The 19,441-nt window shown below is 36.0% G+C and overlaps 1 protein-coding gene and 1 long non-coding RNA gene across 2 annotated transcripts; one reads left to right on the top strand and one right to left on the bottom strand.

Moving 5' to 3' along the window:
* Window positions 1–758: 758 nt before the first annotated feature.
* LOC105425300 (cilia- and flagella-associated protein 276) lies at window positions 759–3,090 on the bottom strand. The gene is made up of 3 exons (XM_011636011.2): window positions 2,847–3,090; window positions 2,637–2,777; window positions 759–2,530 (listed from the first exon to the last, which is right to left on the bottom strand). The coding sequence occupies exons 1-3, from the start codon at window positions 3,051–3,053 to the stop codon at window positions 2,291–2,293; spliced, it is 588 nt and encodes a 195-aa protein (XP_011634313.1). The 5' UTR covers window positions 3,054–3,090; the 3' UTR covers window positions 759–2,290.
* Window positions 3,091–17,453: 14,363 nt separating this feature from the next.
* On the top strand, window positions 17,454–18,745 carry LOC112552488 (uncharacterized). The gene is made up of 2 exons (XR_003096646.2): window positions 17,454–17,834; window positions 18,030–18,745. It is a non-coding gene; the product is annotated as an uncharacterized LOC112552488 (long non-coding RNA).
* The last annotated feature ends 696 nt before the right edge of the window (window positions 18,746–19,441 follow it).

Raw genomic sequence — 19,441 nt, 5'->3', positions numbered from 1 at the left:
AATATCTAAATTATATACAAACTTATATTAATGAATCATAAAGGATCTAATATTATAAGTAAACATGCTTAAAAAGAAAATATTGTTTTCAAAATCAAAAAATCATAATACAGATTATGACATTTGTCTCTATCAGTCATTATCATAATATTTACTTCAATCTCAGATTTATTATTTAATGCAATTTTCTTATACATTTTATATATAGAAATATAAAATATTTTATTAATTATAGAAAAGGAAAGTGGATTAAAAAATGGAATTTACGTAATATATGCTATCTGATTAATTTAATATGTTGCTGCTTATTATTCGTTATGTCATTTGCGGCTTTGTCTATTTAGCTGAAACGGCGGTGGAAGAACGAAATCCGAAAGGAACGATAAAACCGGACGGGTAGTGCCAGTGTGCACCGCGCTGATAAATATAACGTAACAAGTTCAGTGGAATAACAGCTTCATCCTGGAGGGATCAATGTGACTTTGCTTCGACTTTCACGCAGAATTTCCTTCTGGAAAAGCGTACGCGTGAAAGAATCGAATAGATAGAGCGAAGTCAGTCCAAACGTGGTTTATGCGATAGTAGCATCATCGTTCAGTCATTACTTGTATAAATGTATCTTGAAAAAATAACAATTTCTATGTTTACTAAAATTGATTTTTAATATTTAAAGTTTTATACGTCATTAATTAATTATATTTATTTGACCTGACGGTCCCTTTTTGATCAGTTTTATTATAAATTTATGAGTAATTTATGAGTAATGGTTTATATGTCTTCATACGTGCAGTTTAATGTTTTTATCAAATGCGAATTTCGCTGTCAAATGCTGTGTCGCGTAATTGATAGCATTTTTACCTATATTGATTGCATCCGATGGGACAGATCGCGACCGGCCGTTAATTTGCAATGACGAAGAAGACTTCCATTTTCTTAATGGCGGCGGCAAAACTACGCGCCCGCGCGACCGTAAAAAGTAAATTAAATAAGAATTAAATACAAATAAAACCGCTCAGCCAAGTAATTGGCTGGTAACCTCGCTCGTTGCCTGCGACCGTCTGAGATCGTTCTACCCTTATAGCCTCGGTACCTCTCTCCACCGCTGTATTGGGGAAGAAAACGGATTCGCGTCAATAGACACGCGACGCGACGTAATTCGCAGAAAAATTACTATCATCAAAGCGAGTTTATGATTAATCGAAACAATCATAAATGATATATCTATGAGACATCGTACAATAGTAACGTGTTCAGCTAAGGAATTCGATACAAATTGAAATATATTTACGGTGATGTAAAATATTCCGTTAACTTTTAATACAAAAATAATGAAGGAAAGCTTGAACGCGCGCGAGCGAGAAAATTGATCATCTCGCGCCGTTGCGAGGTTCGTCAAAAAGCGTTTTAAAGGAGCTAGGAGAATGGGGTCAGACAGAGGAAGGGTAGTATACTACTCTCATAGCCGAGATGGAGTTTTCGTCGGCGGGGCAATCATGGCCGGATTAGACGTATGTATAAGGATCGTGCTGCCTACTCGGCCTGGCGGGTGAGAGGGTGGTTGGAGGGTTGCGAGCAGGGTCAAACGGGTCGCAAGATAGACGTTTGCGCGCGGGGTGAGAAGCATAAATGATATTTCATGAGGAGCATATGCGTGCGGAGATGACTCCTCCTCCGCGCGAGCTCTCGGCGAGGGTGGCTTCGCTGTCACCCCGGGCTGGCAGCGGGGCGCTGGTTTATTACAAACAAGGATTACCCGGGTAATGGAACATTCTGTCCCTTCAGCTCACTGTCGCGTCGAGCTCAGCAGTGAGAACTTGGTGCGCACTGACTCACGCTTCTGTCTACTTGTTCCGTCGATCTTCGGGCTGCCTGCATTTCGAACTGTTCGAAGGGACGAAAGTACGAGCGGCAGTTGGGAGATCTCTGCTCGTGATAGTCAAGGCAAATTCGTGAGCCGCTGGATAAATTTGTCAACATGATCAGATTAGTTCGCACAGATAATCGGATACTCGTTCACGCCGCGAAATAATGGCGACGATTGATGCGATTTAATCATATGTGTCTTTGCGATATACAAAAGTCTTTTGATATGATCAAATTCGCGTCTGTAACACGCTCGCGTTGACGATTCACCGTTTCTCGGAGTGTTCCAAAACGTAAATCTCACCAGATTATGCCAATAGCGATAATGGTATTTGTAAAAGCGGGAGCTTCATTCGGCGAATTGCAGGTTTCAGCTTAATCCGAACGTTCTCCAAGCGTGCCGCTCAAACACCGCCCAAATCCGTGTTTAAATACTGTAAAAAGTTCCGTCGATTTTGCGACTGTATCCGGGATTCGATTGGTCCATATGAGGACCCTCGATATTTAATTTCACGCTGCTCGGATGAATTCTCCGCGGTAAAGTTGGTCCGCTATGACACCTCGATTTGTCCGCTGATAAAGGTGTTCGAACTACCGATTTAAGTTCCTCGTCGGAATGACCGCTCACGTGCACTGGTCTATCTGGTTTAGGTGGTTCTGATAAAATCTAAAAATGTTCAAATATATTCTTATCTTATGTTCAAATATATACTTATATTTCATATACCTAACTATATGAATCATGCGTTCATATTTATTTAATTCAACTTTACTTTAATTTCATTTCGTAAAACACGCCAAGTTTCTCTGCTGAGTGTTTCCGGTTGAATGGTCACGTACATCTTCGAAACTAGAGTATCTCGACTGTGAGCGTAAACGCTATTTAGCGCCAAGTCGAGAGCGTCGGTCGGAACCTGTAAAAGAGAATTTCATATATATATAGACTTAATACAAAGTTTTACTTTCAATATCAAATATCAAACCTGCGGTCTGACGAGTCGACGATCCCTGCGGATGCTGTTCAGGGTGTGATGAGCGAAGAGACGCTCGTGAGCGCTCAATTTGACGTTCCAGTCTTTATCCGACGGTGAGACCTTATCTCCCAACACGGGTCCGCGTGATATCCAGGTTCCTTCCCGGGAGATATCCGGCACGGGATAAGGATTCCGAACGTAGAATGCTTGGGCCATTATAGCGCGACCTATCCCAACACTTCTTCTTAAGAATATAAAGTATACAGTTCAATTTTTTAATCGAGACATGCCGTAATTTTAATGTCGCGAATTAAAAGCGAAGTCCTGTCAACGAGTCGTTCGATTAGTTTATCGAGAGAAGTATGCAAGAAAATTTAGAATTATTGCCAATTCATATGTTTTAGAGAGACTTTAAATAACAACAAGCTAAATTTTTATATATTTTTCATTTCTCTCCAGGAACTTCCTTCTATTTGCGACCGAAAGCAGAGAAATAAAGAGAATCGGAATGTTATTATTTTATCTCGAATTTATTTTTATACGACTTTTTCTTTTTATTTTAATACTCACTCTAGTATTTTTTGCATTTAAAAAAATTTTCCCTTCTTTAATTAATGAAAACGAAAGTATTCGCTACACTGTTATTCTCGGACTAATTGCTTTTACACCGCACGCTCTTTCATTTTGTGTAAACCTACAGCAAACAATGCCAATCCGTTCGGGACTCAAGAGGCCGCATCCGGTCTCGCGGTCTGCTTCTTCGGGATTAAGAGTGTGTAGAGTAACACACTCGAATTGACTCGCAGCTCGCGTGGATTTCGATCCTCGTTCATAAATGATGCCGACCTTAACTCATGCGAATGGCCTGCATCGCATCACTCTCCATGGGATATCCACTTATCCTTCCTTCCGTTTATTCTCGCTTTCGCGGTTGGTATTGAGATATTTCCTAAGCTCAAATTTTCCTGAAGTCTTTTACGGATACTTTCGTGTCATGAATGGGCCTACTATAGAATTCGGAGGAGGCTTTTCACCAATAATACCATTCATACGCGTTTTCTTTCTTGCTCGTTTGGATTCAGCCGGTCAATTGAACAGAAATGAAGAATTTCATCGTAAACAGAGACAGAGATACAAATATCTCATATATTGTATGATTTCTGTCAAGATGATTCTTTATTATTTTTATACATAATTCATACATATATATATGTAACTATTTAAATGTCGGGGATATCAATCTTCGAGGGATTTCTCAAGTAAAGCATGAAATCGCGAATCGCGGTTGCACGCGTCCAGGGCTCTTCCCGCATTTAACGTATTTTGCTCAGGAGGTGGTCGGCCACGGCCAACGCCGGCGTCCGATATTAAACCCGCAGTAATTTATGTTAGCGCGAGCGTGCATAATGCTGTTTGTATAAAGCGCTACCGCCACGTGTCGACTCGTGCCGGTACGTATCACTCCCTCCTGCCTGTCCTTTAATTCCCGCTGTGCTGCGTAGGCGAACACGCAAAATCCCGGCCAGTACGCACGCATGCCATTCTAAATGTTATCCCTGCGCCTTGGATTCTGAGATGTATAAAGAGAAAATAATACTCCATTCGTTGGTCAGGGGTCATTTTTGCATTTTTATTACAACCAAATTATTATTAATCTTTTATTTTATACATGAATTTGTCACATCTAGAATTTTCAGAAAAATTGTTTATTCAAGATATAATTACGGAGAAACGTAATACGTGTTTCTCTTATATTTAAAGTTAGTCATAGATATTAAATATTAGATGTTGACATTGGATGTCTTAATCTTGGTTATTCTATCTCGTTGTTAAATAAATAGATTTCAAAATTCGAGGAAAAAGTAGCGTTCGTTTATTTTTTTTCCCGACAGATGCCGGTTTCTATCGCAATGTAAATTCAGTCTTCGTGACGGATGAAAAAGGGGCGAATCATCTTCCGCGTCATTGCTTGTTCGATCTCTCCTTCGGAGCGTCAGTGCAGGCTGCACGATGGGGAGACGACACGCGTAATCGCGTAATCGCGTAATCGTGGCGCGTGCTGAAGTTCGGGTTGCGGGAGCTTTGCGTGCGTCTACACTGGCGCACGTGCGACGTTGCACACCCTGAATCAACAGCGATCGCGGATCGCGCAGATCTATTCGTGAACGTCAAACGGACGCGTTCGTCCGTCTGTCCGGGACGGTGAATCCCGGTAGCGCGTTTTACGAGATAATCGGCGCAACGACCTGAACCGGATTACCGCCGACTATCATAAGCCCATCAGGTGCACTCCAGCCGAAATGACGCTAATTAAGCAAGATACGTGATTGCAGAAATGACCACGGTTTCGTGTATTTTTTAAAAGAATGGAGCAACACTTAACTTATGTTAATTAAAAATATTGTGATATTATAGCTACATCATTTCACTGCGGTAAAAAATAAAATAATTTCAAGCTTAATTTTTTTTAATATATTTTATCCGCGATACATACAAAAGAATTTAAATATAAATTTTGATTAAAAAATTTAATGTATATGGCATTTTATTATATATGAAAAATAGAGATAATATGCTTAATTATATGAAATATTTATATATAATATTTCCTTATATTAAATTTTCTCAATTGTGCTAGTTTTATAGTTTCCGACCCTTTTCTTTAAGTTTGATCTATTAGGATTAACTCGAATTAAGTAACAAACAAAAAATACAGATGCGAAACATCGAGAGGATGAAACCGGAACTTATCCCTTTACTTTTTTGACTTGATTGTGTTTACTGTTGTATCGTGCAGTAACGCAACATATTCCGCAAGAATGACCGAGTTTCTACGACTGTGCCGAGATTTCGTTTTCCTTTAAATCCTAATCCGGTAATATTCTCGGGCCGCTATACCGGCATCGATAATGGAATCGCGCATTCAAATGGACATCGTTTCCCACCGACGGCGGTGGCGGCAGGAGGCAGATCGCGGCGAGGGACAATGCCAGGGGATGATATTGCCAATATTTGGCTTGATTCTGGTGCGAATGTGCTCGGCTGTGTGCCGAAGGGTGCGCCCGCTCTCGCACCCCCTTGAAGCGGGGTTGGGTAGGGCGCGTCGGTGTACGTTAGACGAGCGAGTCGATTACCATTTGAATGCCGTACCGGCGGTCAGCCTTTGTCAGCCCCGTGACACTGACCGCACCTACCTATCTATCTAAGGGAGAGATCCACCTATCCCCTAACCGCCCTTTTTGTCGACGACCGTCTGTTCCACGATGACACTACGCCGAGGAAGAGTCGTCGCAGTCGTCGAGATTCGTCAACATCTCTTACTCCTACTTAATTTTTTTTTCACGATCGTTCCGACGTTGTGATTGCCGACCGGCGTCTCCCATCCGAAAGATCGATCGGTGTCGAATTGAGAGGAAAAAAAAGTGATCGAATTGGTCGAACTGGTGGCGTGAGTAGTTCACTCTTGCCGCGAGAAGGTGAACACTTCTAATCGATTGAGTACAAGGGGTGTTCCGACGCCCGGTGCGCTTCCCTTTGTTTCCTTGCGATCTGACATATTTGTCGTTTCACTAACATTGTGTTCAAATAGCGACAGATGATGATGATAATGATGACGACGGTCGGGAAAGACTAGCGAGGTTTTGTTAGAAAACTAATTCAACTAAATGATATTTCTCACAGTGTGCATTCAACATTTAGAATAATATTTTTAATATTATCAAAGTCATGAACTAAATTCTTCAGTCGAAAATCTTTCACTCGAAAACTATTGTAGACTCAGCTTTTATTGTATGTACTAATAAACACATGAATTTGAGTTTTTTTACGATTACGATATTTTACATTAATTACATATTCCGTATCAGTTAATCATGTGATCATTTATTGATGTCTGCCTTTTATCAGTGTAGATATGATTATGGACATTTATTGTCTTTTGAAGGAATCATGATATTTTAAGCATCTGTGCCTTTTAAAAGCTTTTATTTTACTTTCTGAAGATATATAAATTATTTTTTTTAATAGAAAAAAATATTGTAAAAGAAATGATTCGTATAGAGTAGTAAGAAATTAGATTACAGCGAAAATAGAGTTCCCATTCACGATTACAGCAGATAAGTCAGAGCTAGTTTCCTCGGTACAGTTTGCTACCCTCCGTGTAGAATAATGTCTTACACCCTGCGTGACCGATGCGACGAAACGAATAGGGCGGATGAGGCATCGGTGCGACAGGTGGCCCGTGAAATCAGTGCACGAGCACGCCGTTTTCTACGACCCTCCCTCGATGCGCTTCATTAAGAAATTAAGTGCATAATAATTAGAGTCGGGGTGCCGATAGGTCACATTAAGCGTTCTATCTTACAATATATCACATCGCTAGCTAACTTATTCTTCTCTGATTGTCAAATAAAATGTCGCGTCTATTTGCGGTAGTCAACTGAAAAAATTGTATCGCTAATACAATGATAATTTATTTTTGCAAATATATGGATAAATTAATATAAATTAATTTAAATTTATTAAATATCGCGTGACCGCGATTTTACTTTGAAAAGAAAAAAATCTTTGTACTTGATACAGATGGAATTAGTTTAGATTATCGCTAAGGAAAAAACTTGAATCTGCATTCATCAAAGAATCCGTGCGTGAAATATTTTTCGGTAAGTGCAGAACATTCCGTATACAATGCTCGTGCACAATTTGCATACCGATGATCGAGGGGGATGCTTGCGTGGTTTCGTGCGTCGCGCGGGCGGGCTTGCCGGTGTATTTTAGCATTTCACGTTTGTTTCCATTTAAATGGTAATCGGGTTCATAATGTAATTGTATTCGCCGCGTAAGCCCGGGCTCACCGCAGCGCTACGTCCCGGCCATTGTTTGCATTGTTCTCCTCGCGGCGCGAACAATCCGCGCGCCGCGCTGCCTTTCAGCTTCGCGTTTTGGCGAAATCTAAACCCCTCGGTTCCCCCCCGCCCCCCCTCCCCCGTCCGCTACTCGCGCCTGATATTTCGCCTCGATGTGAAAACAACGCGTATCTCACCAACGAACGTCCATCGAATGCTTATTCGATTGGAAATATCCATATCGTGACATAGAAACTTTTTAATTCAAACCTATGCGATTCAAACATATGCGTAACATAGAGCACGATACTCCCTAATTTTCAATTGAAATGATCACAATTTTCTTTCTGAAAGAAATAATATATTATGTTGAATATTTTTATACTTATATAATGATAATAAAAAAATATATTATTGTATTTATAAATACTCGTGAAAGTTATATATTAATGTAAAAAGTATTTCGCTAAATTTTTTATCCGGATTACAGCGGACGTATCTTTCAATGTAGTTATTATTTAAATAATTGGAAATAACTCTTATTGTAATATACGACAACGATATTTTCTAAGCGATTTTTTCTTCCCGTTCGGTGATGTGATTTTTTTCACGTAAATTTATAGAGACGACGTAGATCATCGTGCAACGTTAACCGGCGTTACCTCGCATGGGGAACGAATCGTTAAACAGCTCACGGAGGACTCGCAGAATCCGTCGAGGTGAAACACGGAGCGACGGCGGATGGGGGTTGAAACGAGGTATGCGAAAGGGGGTTGGGCGTTATTGTAACGCGAGGGATGTGCCCACCAACATAGCGTAAACGCATATGTATGCACGTACTTGTACGTGGTATACGTGTATACATACGTCAGAGTCGCGGTCGCCTTTCTCTCATACATATTCATCAAACGCTAATTAATCATCGCCCAGCGCAACCCACGGCGAGCCACCCCCTTGGCAGCCCACGAAGCTGGGAAAAAAATACGAGCGTTGTCACGCAGACACCTCCATATATTACAAGCTACAGCCAGATGTCGAAGTCGTCACTATAGCGAGATTTTTGTGTGGATGCGCGAGGAAATATTAAATTTGGTAACAAAAAGTATTTGCGCTTTTTCTTAAAGTGCATCAAAAGCAAAGGAAAGAAAATGTCTAACAGTAAGCATCGATACTTAATTAATCGAAGCTAAAGCTTATCATTATTAGAAGCTATTTTATCAAACTTCCGCAAACAAACGATAATTAATATATTTTTCAATGTTTAATCGATATTTGCAATAGAAATGATGTGAAACAAACTGCCATTGTCGGCGAAACAAAAGAAGTTGCATTTAAAGACTCGTCATAAATTTTACGGACGTTAGTCTGGCGCGAGAGAGGAGTTGAACGCGGTAGCGAGGTATCAATATGTGGCGGAAACAATATCGAAATATCACGAGCACCCCCGCCCGCAGCCCATAAATATCGTCGTGCAGGGCGATCAATCTAAATTGTAATTTTGTAATCCCATTAGGCAGGCGGCCACCTTCGCACGCACTTGCGGGGTCCTTCCCGATCGGCCGGCCCTTTCACGCAGACGGCCCGCGTATAATTAGGTGTCGTTTATTTTACATCTGAAGGCGTCGTGCGCCGTTGGGGTGACATCGCCGCTACTAGGATATATATCGCACATATATGTGCCATGGATCTCTGCACACATATAGCCGCGAGATGTGGCAGTGGCTCATAGAACGCTCGACTGCTAATGTGACGCGATCATCGCTACCCAGCCATCATCCATTGATATTATACGCGCCGTGGGGATGCCTGCACCCTTCTCGCCCTTTCGGCATTTTCTGCCAACCCTGTTCTTCGCCGCACCACTCCCCCTCGGCTCTCCTCGTAGAATAGCACCGCAATTTTCTACGTCACTGTTCATACATTACGCGATTTCTTGCCCGCGTAATGATGATATGGTTCGATGCTTCATTGACTTATTGAGGAGTACATAATTTTATTCTCTCATTATTCAAAATATTTTGCGTATGTTACTTTAAAAAAATGTATATTATCAAATGTATATACGTATATATGTATAATTAAAGAAAATGGCTAAAAGTGATCTAAAATTTCATTCCTAATTTATTATTATTTATCATAGGACTCAATGTATCTTTTAATAAATAATTTTTTTAGAATTAAATAAAATTAATAGCGCGCTATAATTTAATGCGCGCTATAATTATCTTGTCATAAACATACATAACATTTGAGATAATTGTAAAGATAATTATTTCTCGAAAAACTTATATTTCTGTACTATTAATAATATTATGTACAATATATTAAAATATGTCTATCGTGAATGCTAATATATACTTGTGCATACATATATATATATATATATATATATATTGTTTATTATGTTTTTGTTTATTTTGTTTATTATATAGAACGATTAACAATCAAGAATATAAAAAGAACAAACGAGAAACGTATATGTCCTCGCAATTTTGTGCAACGAAAATGTCATTTTTTTTTGCTGACACTCGAAATTTCAAGATTCGGGACTACGGCGCGTCTGTTGTTTGTTGAAAAACGCATTCACGTGTTTTGACTGTCGCCATCAAATCGCAACGGAGCGGCAGATTGCAAACTGACAAATGAGCGCGGGGACGCGATGCACGACAGACATATGGGCTTCATAAAAAAAAAAGAGAGATAGGTGGCCTGCAGTCGATCCAAAATTAATGGAGACCAAACACCGCACATTCTGTGTCGCCACTATCCCCGTTGTGTGTACACTCGGCGTTTGCCATTATGCTTCTGTTATAATGTGTGTACACACCCCCTTTAGTACAATAGAGTGATCTATGACCACTGCAAGTACGACTCGGCAAGTCATGCCTTTCTACGATTCTTCTCGTTTTTTTCTTCTACTCTTGTTGCATTGAAATTTTTGACATATAACGCGCTTTTAAGTTTTTATTAAGAGATATTTTAAATTTATTAAGTCAGAACTACAAAGAAACAATATACAAATCAGATTTTTTATATTTTTTTACTATTTTTCTTGTATGTAACATTTTTCCCTCAGATGAAATATTATTAAGAATATAAATATTATTATATAATAATAATATAATATAATATAATGTAATAAAATATTATAGCGTATATTTTTATTATTATTATAATTATTATTAATTTTTTGGATTCAAGAAGTTAAAATAAATATAAAAATGTGTGCAAAAAATAAAAAGTATAAAATATATATCATAATTATATACATATTTATGTGATTGAATAATATATATATGTGATTGAATAATATATATTATAACTTATGCTAAAAGAACATATGTCCTATTTTTATTTATATAAAAATATACATCTATTTCGATATACAAATCGATATCCTCTTGTAGGAAACGAGAAAATTCTGCACTTTACTTGCAAAATATGCTCGGAAGAGCAAATTTTCGCGTTACGCTTATACAATCGTGTAATTTGACTGCGTCTAAGCGTACAAATAATAAAATTGGATTTTGCCACCCCCTTCTTGGCGCATACGTGGCGCGTGACTCGGAGGGTAGATTTTCGGAAGGTGGACAGGCGGCACGGCGGGGTCCGAAGGGAACGAGCTGCAAGATCAAAGACGCCCCGCAGCAATTCCGTACTTCCCACGTGACATATTACGTGTAAATTGACGAGGACAGGCACGAGTGGCGCAGCACCTAGCAAACTTTGATCATTTCACCTGTGGGACTTGTTCGCCTGCGGCAGTTGCGATAAGAAATACGATCGTTGTCGATAAATTCGCTTTTGGCTCTGCCATATTTGTAATGATGCTGTTTGATGATGCGCGCAAATCGAAAAGGGCGTAACGTCAACGTCTCGAATTTTTTGCAATGACATATATGACATCCAATGCACTTGACTTGTCATAAAATTGATCAATTTGTTAATAGAAAGATCTCTTACAAGAATTTTGGGTTTTCATTTTACAAAAAGTAAAATTTAAGTTAAAAATAATGTTATTTTAAGAGGTATAATATAATAAATCTAATACAAAATAATTCAAATTACTAATTGTGAATTTCTTTGTTTAGTTTCATACATATAGCTTTACATATACACATACATAAAAATATATAAAAATTATTTCTGCATTTTAATGACAGCTTATGAGAGATATAAAAAGAAGAATATAATTTTGAGTTTTTTAATTAAATAAAATTTAAAAAAATTTATGGATAATATTTCAAAAATTTCGATGATAAATATGATAATCAATATAATAATCTCAACATGAGCATTAAAATGCGAGAGGACCGAAAACATTGGTTAAACTTGTTTTATTAAAAATGAATATATATCGAGCTAGAAAAATTATTTATAAATTTTACCTTTGCAAGCAAAAGAAATGATATTTGACGTTTGTCACGACTTGCTCCGCACAAAACTCACTGAAAATGCCTGAAAGAATAGTTTCCTTGGTAACGAGTGGAAACATTTACGCTATACCAGACGCAGAGTTATGTCGATATTACTTTAATAAAGATTCGTAGAATATACTTTCTACGCTCCATCTTTTCGTTACTTTCATAACTCGAGTATCTGTCTGCAGTGGATAACATTTAAATCCAGAATGTTGAATTTATCTTTGTCCGACTGTGAGAACGCTTGAAGTACCGGTACTCGATGCTTGTACTCGATCGGTAATTTGAAAATATTGGATATTCAAAATATAAAGATGATTATACATATGTATATATGCATTGGTAAAATATTGTTAGAAATCTGTGTAGATAAGTATTTATATATATATATATATATATATATATATATATCAGACTTTAGAGATTTAGACGTAACATGATATTGACATGATCAACTGTTGGTGATTGAAACTTATTGTATCTCATAGGAAGGAAAATTTAATTATTTGATGTTAACATGAAATATTAAGCATTATTTAATAAACTATAATTGTTAATAAAAAATGAGAGATATATAAAAATAAAAGAAATTATTTATATTATAAAATATAAATTTTAATTACGCTTGAGAAGGCTAAGATGATATTAAAATTTAATAATATTTAATTTGTAAAGTGAGATTTTATAGAATTAAGAAATAATATCAAATTAAAACAATTAAATATTGTAAAAGAATTTCTTATTTTATTTTTATGGTTTTACTTTTTCTTATATATTTTATAATATATTATACAATTTAAATTTATTACAAATAGAAAAGAAAATATTAGTATAAATTTTTGAATTTAACAAAGTTTTTTTTATTATTGTTTTTACTTAATACTGAAAATACTTAATACTTAAATTACTTATTACTAAAATATCAAGTCTTTTCCGTGATTTCAACTTTACCGGCTTCGCCTTCTTATTTCAAAGCAGTCTCGTACGATGGCGGCATCTGTGTACAAGGCATTTCTATTTTTATTTCTATTTCTATTTTAAATTTCTGTCATTACAAATCATTCAGTCATAAATCATTTCGTCCTAAGAACATTATATTATAGTATAGTAGTACAATATAAAGAATTTTAGAATATTTAAGAATATTTAGTTATGTGCACTATTATTCTATATAAAATTTTGCTTTCTTGATAAAATTATATGTACATATATGTGGTGACATGTACTTAAAATAATTATAAATATATATATATATTTTTTATTTTATTTATTTATATTTTTCACTACATATATGTACATATAATTTATATATATATATATATATATATATATATATAAAACATGTAATATATAACAATATATTTAGAATTATTTTACATATCATTCTATAAAATCTATAATTAATTTTCTCTTCTTATATTTCAACTTTACTAGCCGAATAGCTCAGCCAAATAGCTCAGTGGAACTTTTCCTAAAGATTTTTCAATTGATAAGTTCTTCTTATTTTTAGCTGAGATATTAACTCTAATATATTGATTATTTTAAAAATACTTAAGATGTCATAATTTTTTTTACTTTTAATGTTCTTGAAAATATATTTTGCTATATAAATTTATTTGAATTTAATATTTAATTTAAAATCCGATATTTTGTATTAAAATTTAATTACAAAATAGACACACAATGAATACGATTGCTTAGCAATAAATCTTTTATGTACACATTAAGTATTTCTAGTTACGTTCAATTTATGAATATTAGTGTTAATTTAAAACACGAAGTGAGACGTAGATGAAAAACATTATAATCATCCCTATAAGTCGTCGTGCCACGTGGAAGCGAAGCTGGCGGTCCATGTATCGGGTGATTTACGGCACGTCGAGATAATCGAGGGCACGTCACATTTTGATAGCGTGCGCGCAAAAAATATGTTGGCATGTTTCGGCCAAAGCGTTATTAAATATCGTATTATTTTGCCCTCAAGGGGTCACTCGTGATAATGACGTAGTAGCCGTTTAAAGGGTCACGTGTACGGGGGTAAGGCATCGCAACGACGAATCCCATTGGTTGACGCAGCCATCGTACCACCCATAAACATCGTTATTCTCGTACGCTATGATAATGATTGTGTATTTTCATGCGGGGCGACTAAACCAATGTTTGTCAGCGGAGAACGCGCTGATAACGATAACGAAGCGCCCCGTCACACCCGTCCGCTTTCCTTGTCGTCATCATCATCATCATCATCATCATCATCATCATCATCATCATCATCAATTGGTAGAATATAACAATAATTGCGGAACATTCTAAATTATTCTATTAAAAATGAACAATTTAATACAAATTTTGTAATTCGAGAAAAAAAATAATTTGTTTTGAATTTTTTTACGTCAAGAAAATTGTTTCTTTTCTCAAGTTTTTAATAGAGTTTAGAAAAATCTTACTTTTGATTCTCAAATATTAAAATTATATGTTGTGATATATTTTTAGATGTTTACTGTAACTTAATAAGTATTTTGTTAAATCGTATTTTTATCTATGTAAATTGTGCGTTTATCTTTTAAAAATCGATTCGTGTGTATCATTATTTTTATAAATAGTTTTTTTATGTTATCCTTTGTTTAATTAATCTATACTCGAATCAGTACCGTGTACACGTTGAAATATTCAGAATCCAAGGTAATTATCATCATAGCCAATAATCTTATTGATTATTTAATTGAAATCAATTTTTATCTTGCATCCATTAAATATATCGTATTAGTTCGGAAAGATACCATGGAATCCCCGGAGATGTTGCACCCCACGCGACCTACTATAAAATGCTCGATAAATCAGATATATTTTTTATCGGGTTTCAAAGGTCATTGTGAGGTCGATGGTATCATACAAGATTTCGATAATACGAGAATTTTCGCATATAAAATCATCTTCATCAATCTCTTTTTTAATTTTTCATTAATTATTGATGCGATTAATGACTATGCGATTAAAATCCATCTTGACTGCAAACTGCAAATTTGTGTTGAAAAAAGAATATATTGTTTCTTAAATTGAAATTTTAAAATTGGTTTACTTACTATTAATATAATACTTAAATAATGGTCAAACTTCCATAACTTTGATGAGCAATTTGTTTTTTATCACACACATTATCTTTAGTTATTCAGTTTTTGCCGCTCAGCTTATTACATTGATTGTTTAGTTATTTTGTTTTACTATTTAATAGTTATTTTGTTATTTAAGTTATTTTTTTTAATTAAAATTATAAGTTTATGTAAATATATAATATAAAGAAAAAATATTTTTCTCTCTTTTTTCTTAGCAACTAAATTTAATTAATTTATTTACTAAATTTATTTTTATTGTTTTATAACTTTATACATATTTAGCTATTTTTTCTTATTTATTTATTAGAGGAAGTATTAAATAAATACATTTATAAATATTTAAATATGTATTATATTAACATAATGTATAATGCTATTTACTTGTTAGAACGTTCAAACGTAACTGAGATAATTGTGAGTTGAATAGAAAAGCAAATGAAGAGATAATAGAAATTAAATGAAGAGCGAGCAAACTTGAATACATGTTATTTAAGGGGATCACGATCTCTCAACGAAAAACATGAAATGCATCGTGTAAAAAGCAAACGAGAAAGTATTTGATATATTGGCGATATCATGTGGACCGCATTACGGATCAAAACATGTTTTCGTATATTACAGTTACTTTTGTCACGCTCAAATGCAACCCCTCTGTTGTTTTTTTCTCTTTCTGTGCAAAATAGATCAGCACTTTTCTTACGTTGATTAACTCTCGACTGATAAAGTTGAAAGTTATGCTGATATGGTTATAGTCTTTTCTAGTCAGCAGCTTTTTCAAATATGAAGACGATATGATAAATTATTATAATATACTACTATAATATGCTGATATCTTTAGATTCAAGTGTAAAATATGCAGCTTAAATTAAGCTTGTAATATTATTCATATATTTTTATATAAAATTTACATAAAATTTATATAAAAAAAGAGAAATAATATTTCGTAAAGTAATTATCGCTTTTACAATTATTTTAATTGAATTTCTTAAAAAAGTCGCGTTATAAATATCTTTTATTTAATGACGTGTTTCGCTTTATTTTATTAATGCCCAATTCCACTAACGTAGATTTACTTTAATCTCGGTTTAACTTGCTCTTCATTTTTTTCTAATTCTTAAAAAAAAACTAGAAAAAGATCTCTACTAGAAAAAGATAAAGAGTAAGTTGAACCGAGATTAAAATTAATCTACGTTGGTGGAATCAGGCATAAATAAATGTTACTATCCAGAAAGAACAAGTAACAATCGGTTACTATCGGTTAAATATCGGCTCTTCAAGCGACGGATGATTCACGAGAAACGTAAGATTTCGAGAAGCTGCGTTTCTCATCGCCGGAGTTCAACGTTCATTCCGCGCAAGGATGCGACTGCCACCGTCGACGGCGACGTCGGCGGCAGTGGAGATACGCGAAAAATATCATAACGTGAAAACATTGATATTTTTTGTTGGTACAAGCGAGCCTAATGAGCGGCCTAATACACGGAAAAATGATAAGACCGGGTCCTTGACAGTTGGCACTTAAACGAGCCATGATAAGCGCACGACCCCGACGTTGCTTTCCGGTATCGATGCGATCTTAACCCTGAGCTGCATAGGCGAGCAAACATGCTGCATATGCAATTTTTAAAAATTGCAAGAAACAGGAAGAGCTGTTTTTTAAATCGATAATCGAAAGATAATATAATGTTTGCTGTCACGTGAAATATTTTAAACACGTTTTGTTTCGCGTGATAATTCATTCATATAACGCAATTCTAGAGCGCATTCTTGAATCGACTTGAAAAAAATACTACTTCTAACATTATAATTTTATGTACTTAAAGTACACGAAATTTACATGTCAATCAAATCTTATCGCGCATATACGTCCAGCTATTATACATATTTAGTTCTCTACCTAAGCGGTATTTTTTGACAAATTAAACTTTTCAAGTATGGTTTTTCACAATTATTCTTCAAAAATTACTTCAACGTGACCAATAAGACGTTCGTTATTTGCTCCAAATGTCATGTGTTTATTTGGAACCATCGTGAACTTTGCATCCGGACGACGGTATGCCGTTTTACGCACCAGCTTCGTTCGGTTCTGTGCGCACTTATTCCGCTCGAGTGACGATTCGACTCGGTAATGATTGTGCGCGGCGATTACGCAACGGGGGTAGAGAGACTCGAGGGCCCGCGCGCGATCGTTGAGTAAGAGACGAGGTGAAGGTGAGCGGTGAAGCCGAGAGTAGTAGTAGCAGCAACAGCAGCAGCGCGCGGCCGCGCCGCGCTGGCCGGCCGCACGCGGGGAGGGTAAACTGCAGCTGATCGCTCGCCTACCACGGGCGGGAGAATACTTAGGATCAACGACCGGAATCGCATCGTGATCTCGCGAAGCGGGGCAGAAGGCAGAATTTCCCTTTCATCGCGAAGCGCCCGACTCTCGTGTGCTCTCGCTCTCGCGTAAGCCGCGGTTTGTTAGATAATGCGCGCGCTACTTACCTACACGACTAGCGGTTACACGCATTTACGACATTTACGCTTTGCTCCACTTCACGAAAAAACTAGGAATATAGGGCCGCACCGGGAGCGCCACTCGGTTCTCCGGTAAAATTTGCGTGGAGTGAGTGATAAAAAGTAAGATATTAGCTTAGTAAATTAGTAGATGCAAAAGGATAACTTTTAAGAAATATAATCAGATAATTATTTAATCAGCTATAATAATTTTTATTTTTGATATAAAATGTCTTAAAAAAAATATGTATTTATTATAATTCTAATTTAAAAGAACGGTACTTCCTTCAGGTAAGAATATTTCTTTTTTTTTTCAAGAATATTCTAAAAAAAAAAAAACATGGGAATGATCTGAAGAAATCTCTGGTTGGTCATATATGGTAAGGGTGAGATAACAATGGCAAGAGAAGATACAATGGGATACGTAGTTCTTCATACCCACAATTATATTTAAACGTCAAGGACAATCGAAGTGACGATGACGCTGTGGCCGATTAGCGGTAGCCACATCAGGGAATACCTCGGGATTTATGTCGAAATCCTGGCCAGTGCTGACTCGTCACACTGGATTCGCTTACGAATGCGCGCCTACACTGCACGAGGGGGAGGAGGGGAAGCACGTGGGCACGGAGTGGGCCTTATAAAAGTAGGTGTGCTAGTATGCACGTAGGGGGTTTTACGAGGAAACGGCAAGAACCGTAACCTACTTTTGATCGAAGCAAAGTGGACGCGAACGATTCGAACGAGGGGAGTGAAGGAAATGAAGGAGGAAAGAGGGGTCTTGATTCTTTGGAATTTGTATGATCATCGTTTGCGCGGACGAACATTCTTGGAATAATTACACCGGGCATACGGAACGGTAAAATTCTGCCAACTTTCCATTTCAATGTGAATCCAAGGCTTCCTTGGAATTCGATTGACCTACATTCGCTTCTTAAAGTCTATGAAGAAGCGACAACATTCTGCTACAAGATTAGTAAATGTTGTTCTATAACTTAAAAATTAAAAAAAAATATATAATAAATGAATTAAATTTCATTTTAATTTAGACTTTAGATTTAGTTTGTCATATAAAAAAGCGATATGATACATAGTTTCACTTTTCATTTTTGAACTACCTTTAATTTATTTTACAGATCAATTTCTGTCTGCAAATAAATTTTATGTCTGGGATTATTTTTGTACTTTTTTCTTATTAGTTGAAGAACCTCGACAAGGAACAATTTAAAGGAAGTTTAATTAATCAATACGTAAATAAATAGCGCATTAGATGATTATAATTGCACAAATATAGTTATTTTATCTTTAAAAATATCGGCTTTTATCCGAAATTTTCTGGAATTTATTGGTCGTTGCTTACACATAATCGCTAGACGGATTCGATATCGATGCTTTGGGTCAAGGCGTGACGTGAAGATACAAGTGCAGACGTGAAAAAAAGCACGCGATATAAGAGAATAGTGTAGAGTAAACGATTAATTATGTTCAGACTGAAAGTTATCATACACCGCGGATAAGAGTTATCAAAAATACGAGACTACTTTTTATTTTTTATCCACAAATACCATTGCATTTTTGTATCTGTTTTTCCTTATGCAAATTAAACGACGTAACGCATTTTTGAAACGTTAGTTTGCGTATACAATTAGATATAATTGTTAATAAAATTAATTTATCGTGCATCTACATATTAACGATTTAAAAAATTTTTTTAAAAATGGCAAAATAAG

The sequence above is a fragment of the Pogonomyrmex barbatus genome, unplaced genomic scaffold (assembly GCF_055798465.1).
Source record: "Pogonomyrmex barbatus isolate J1 unplaced genomic scaffold, ASM5579846v1 scaffold1, whole genome shotgun sequence".
In the NCBI taxonomy this organism is placed as follows: domain Eukaryota; kingdom Metazoa; phylum Arthropoda; class Insecta; order Hymenoptera; family Formicidae; genus Pogonomyrmex; species Pogonomyrmex barbatus.
The sequence above is the reverse complement of the archived record's forward strand: the minus strand, read 5'-3'. Positions and strand labels throughout refer to the sequence as shown.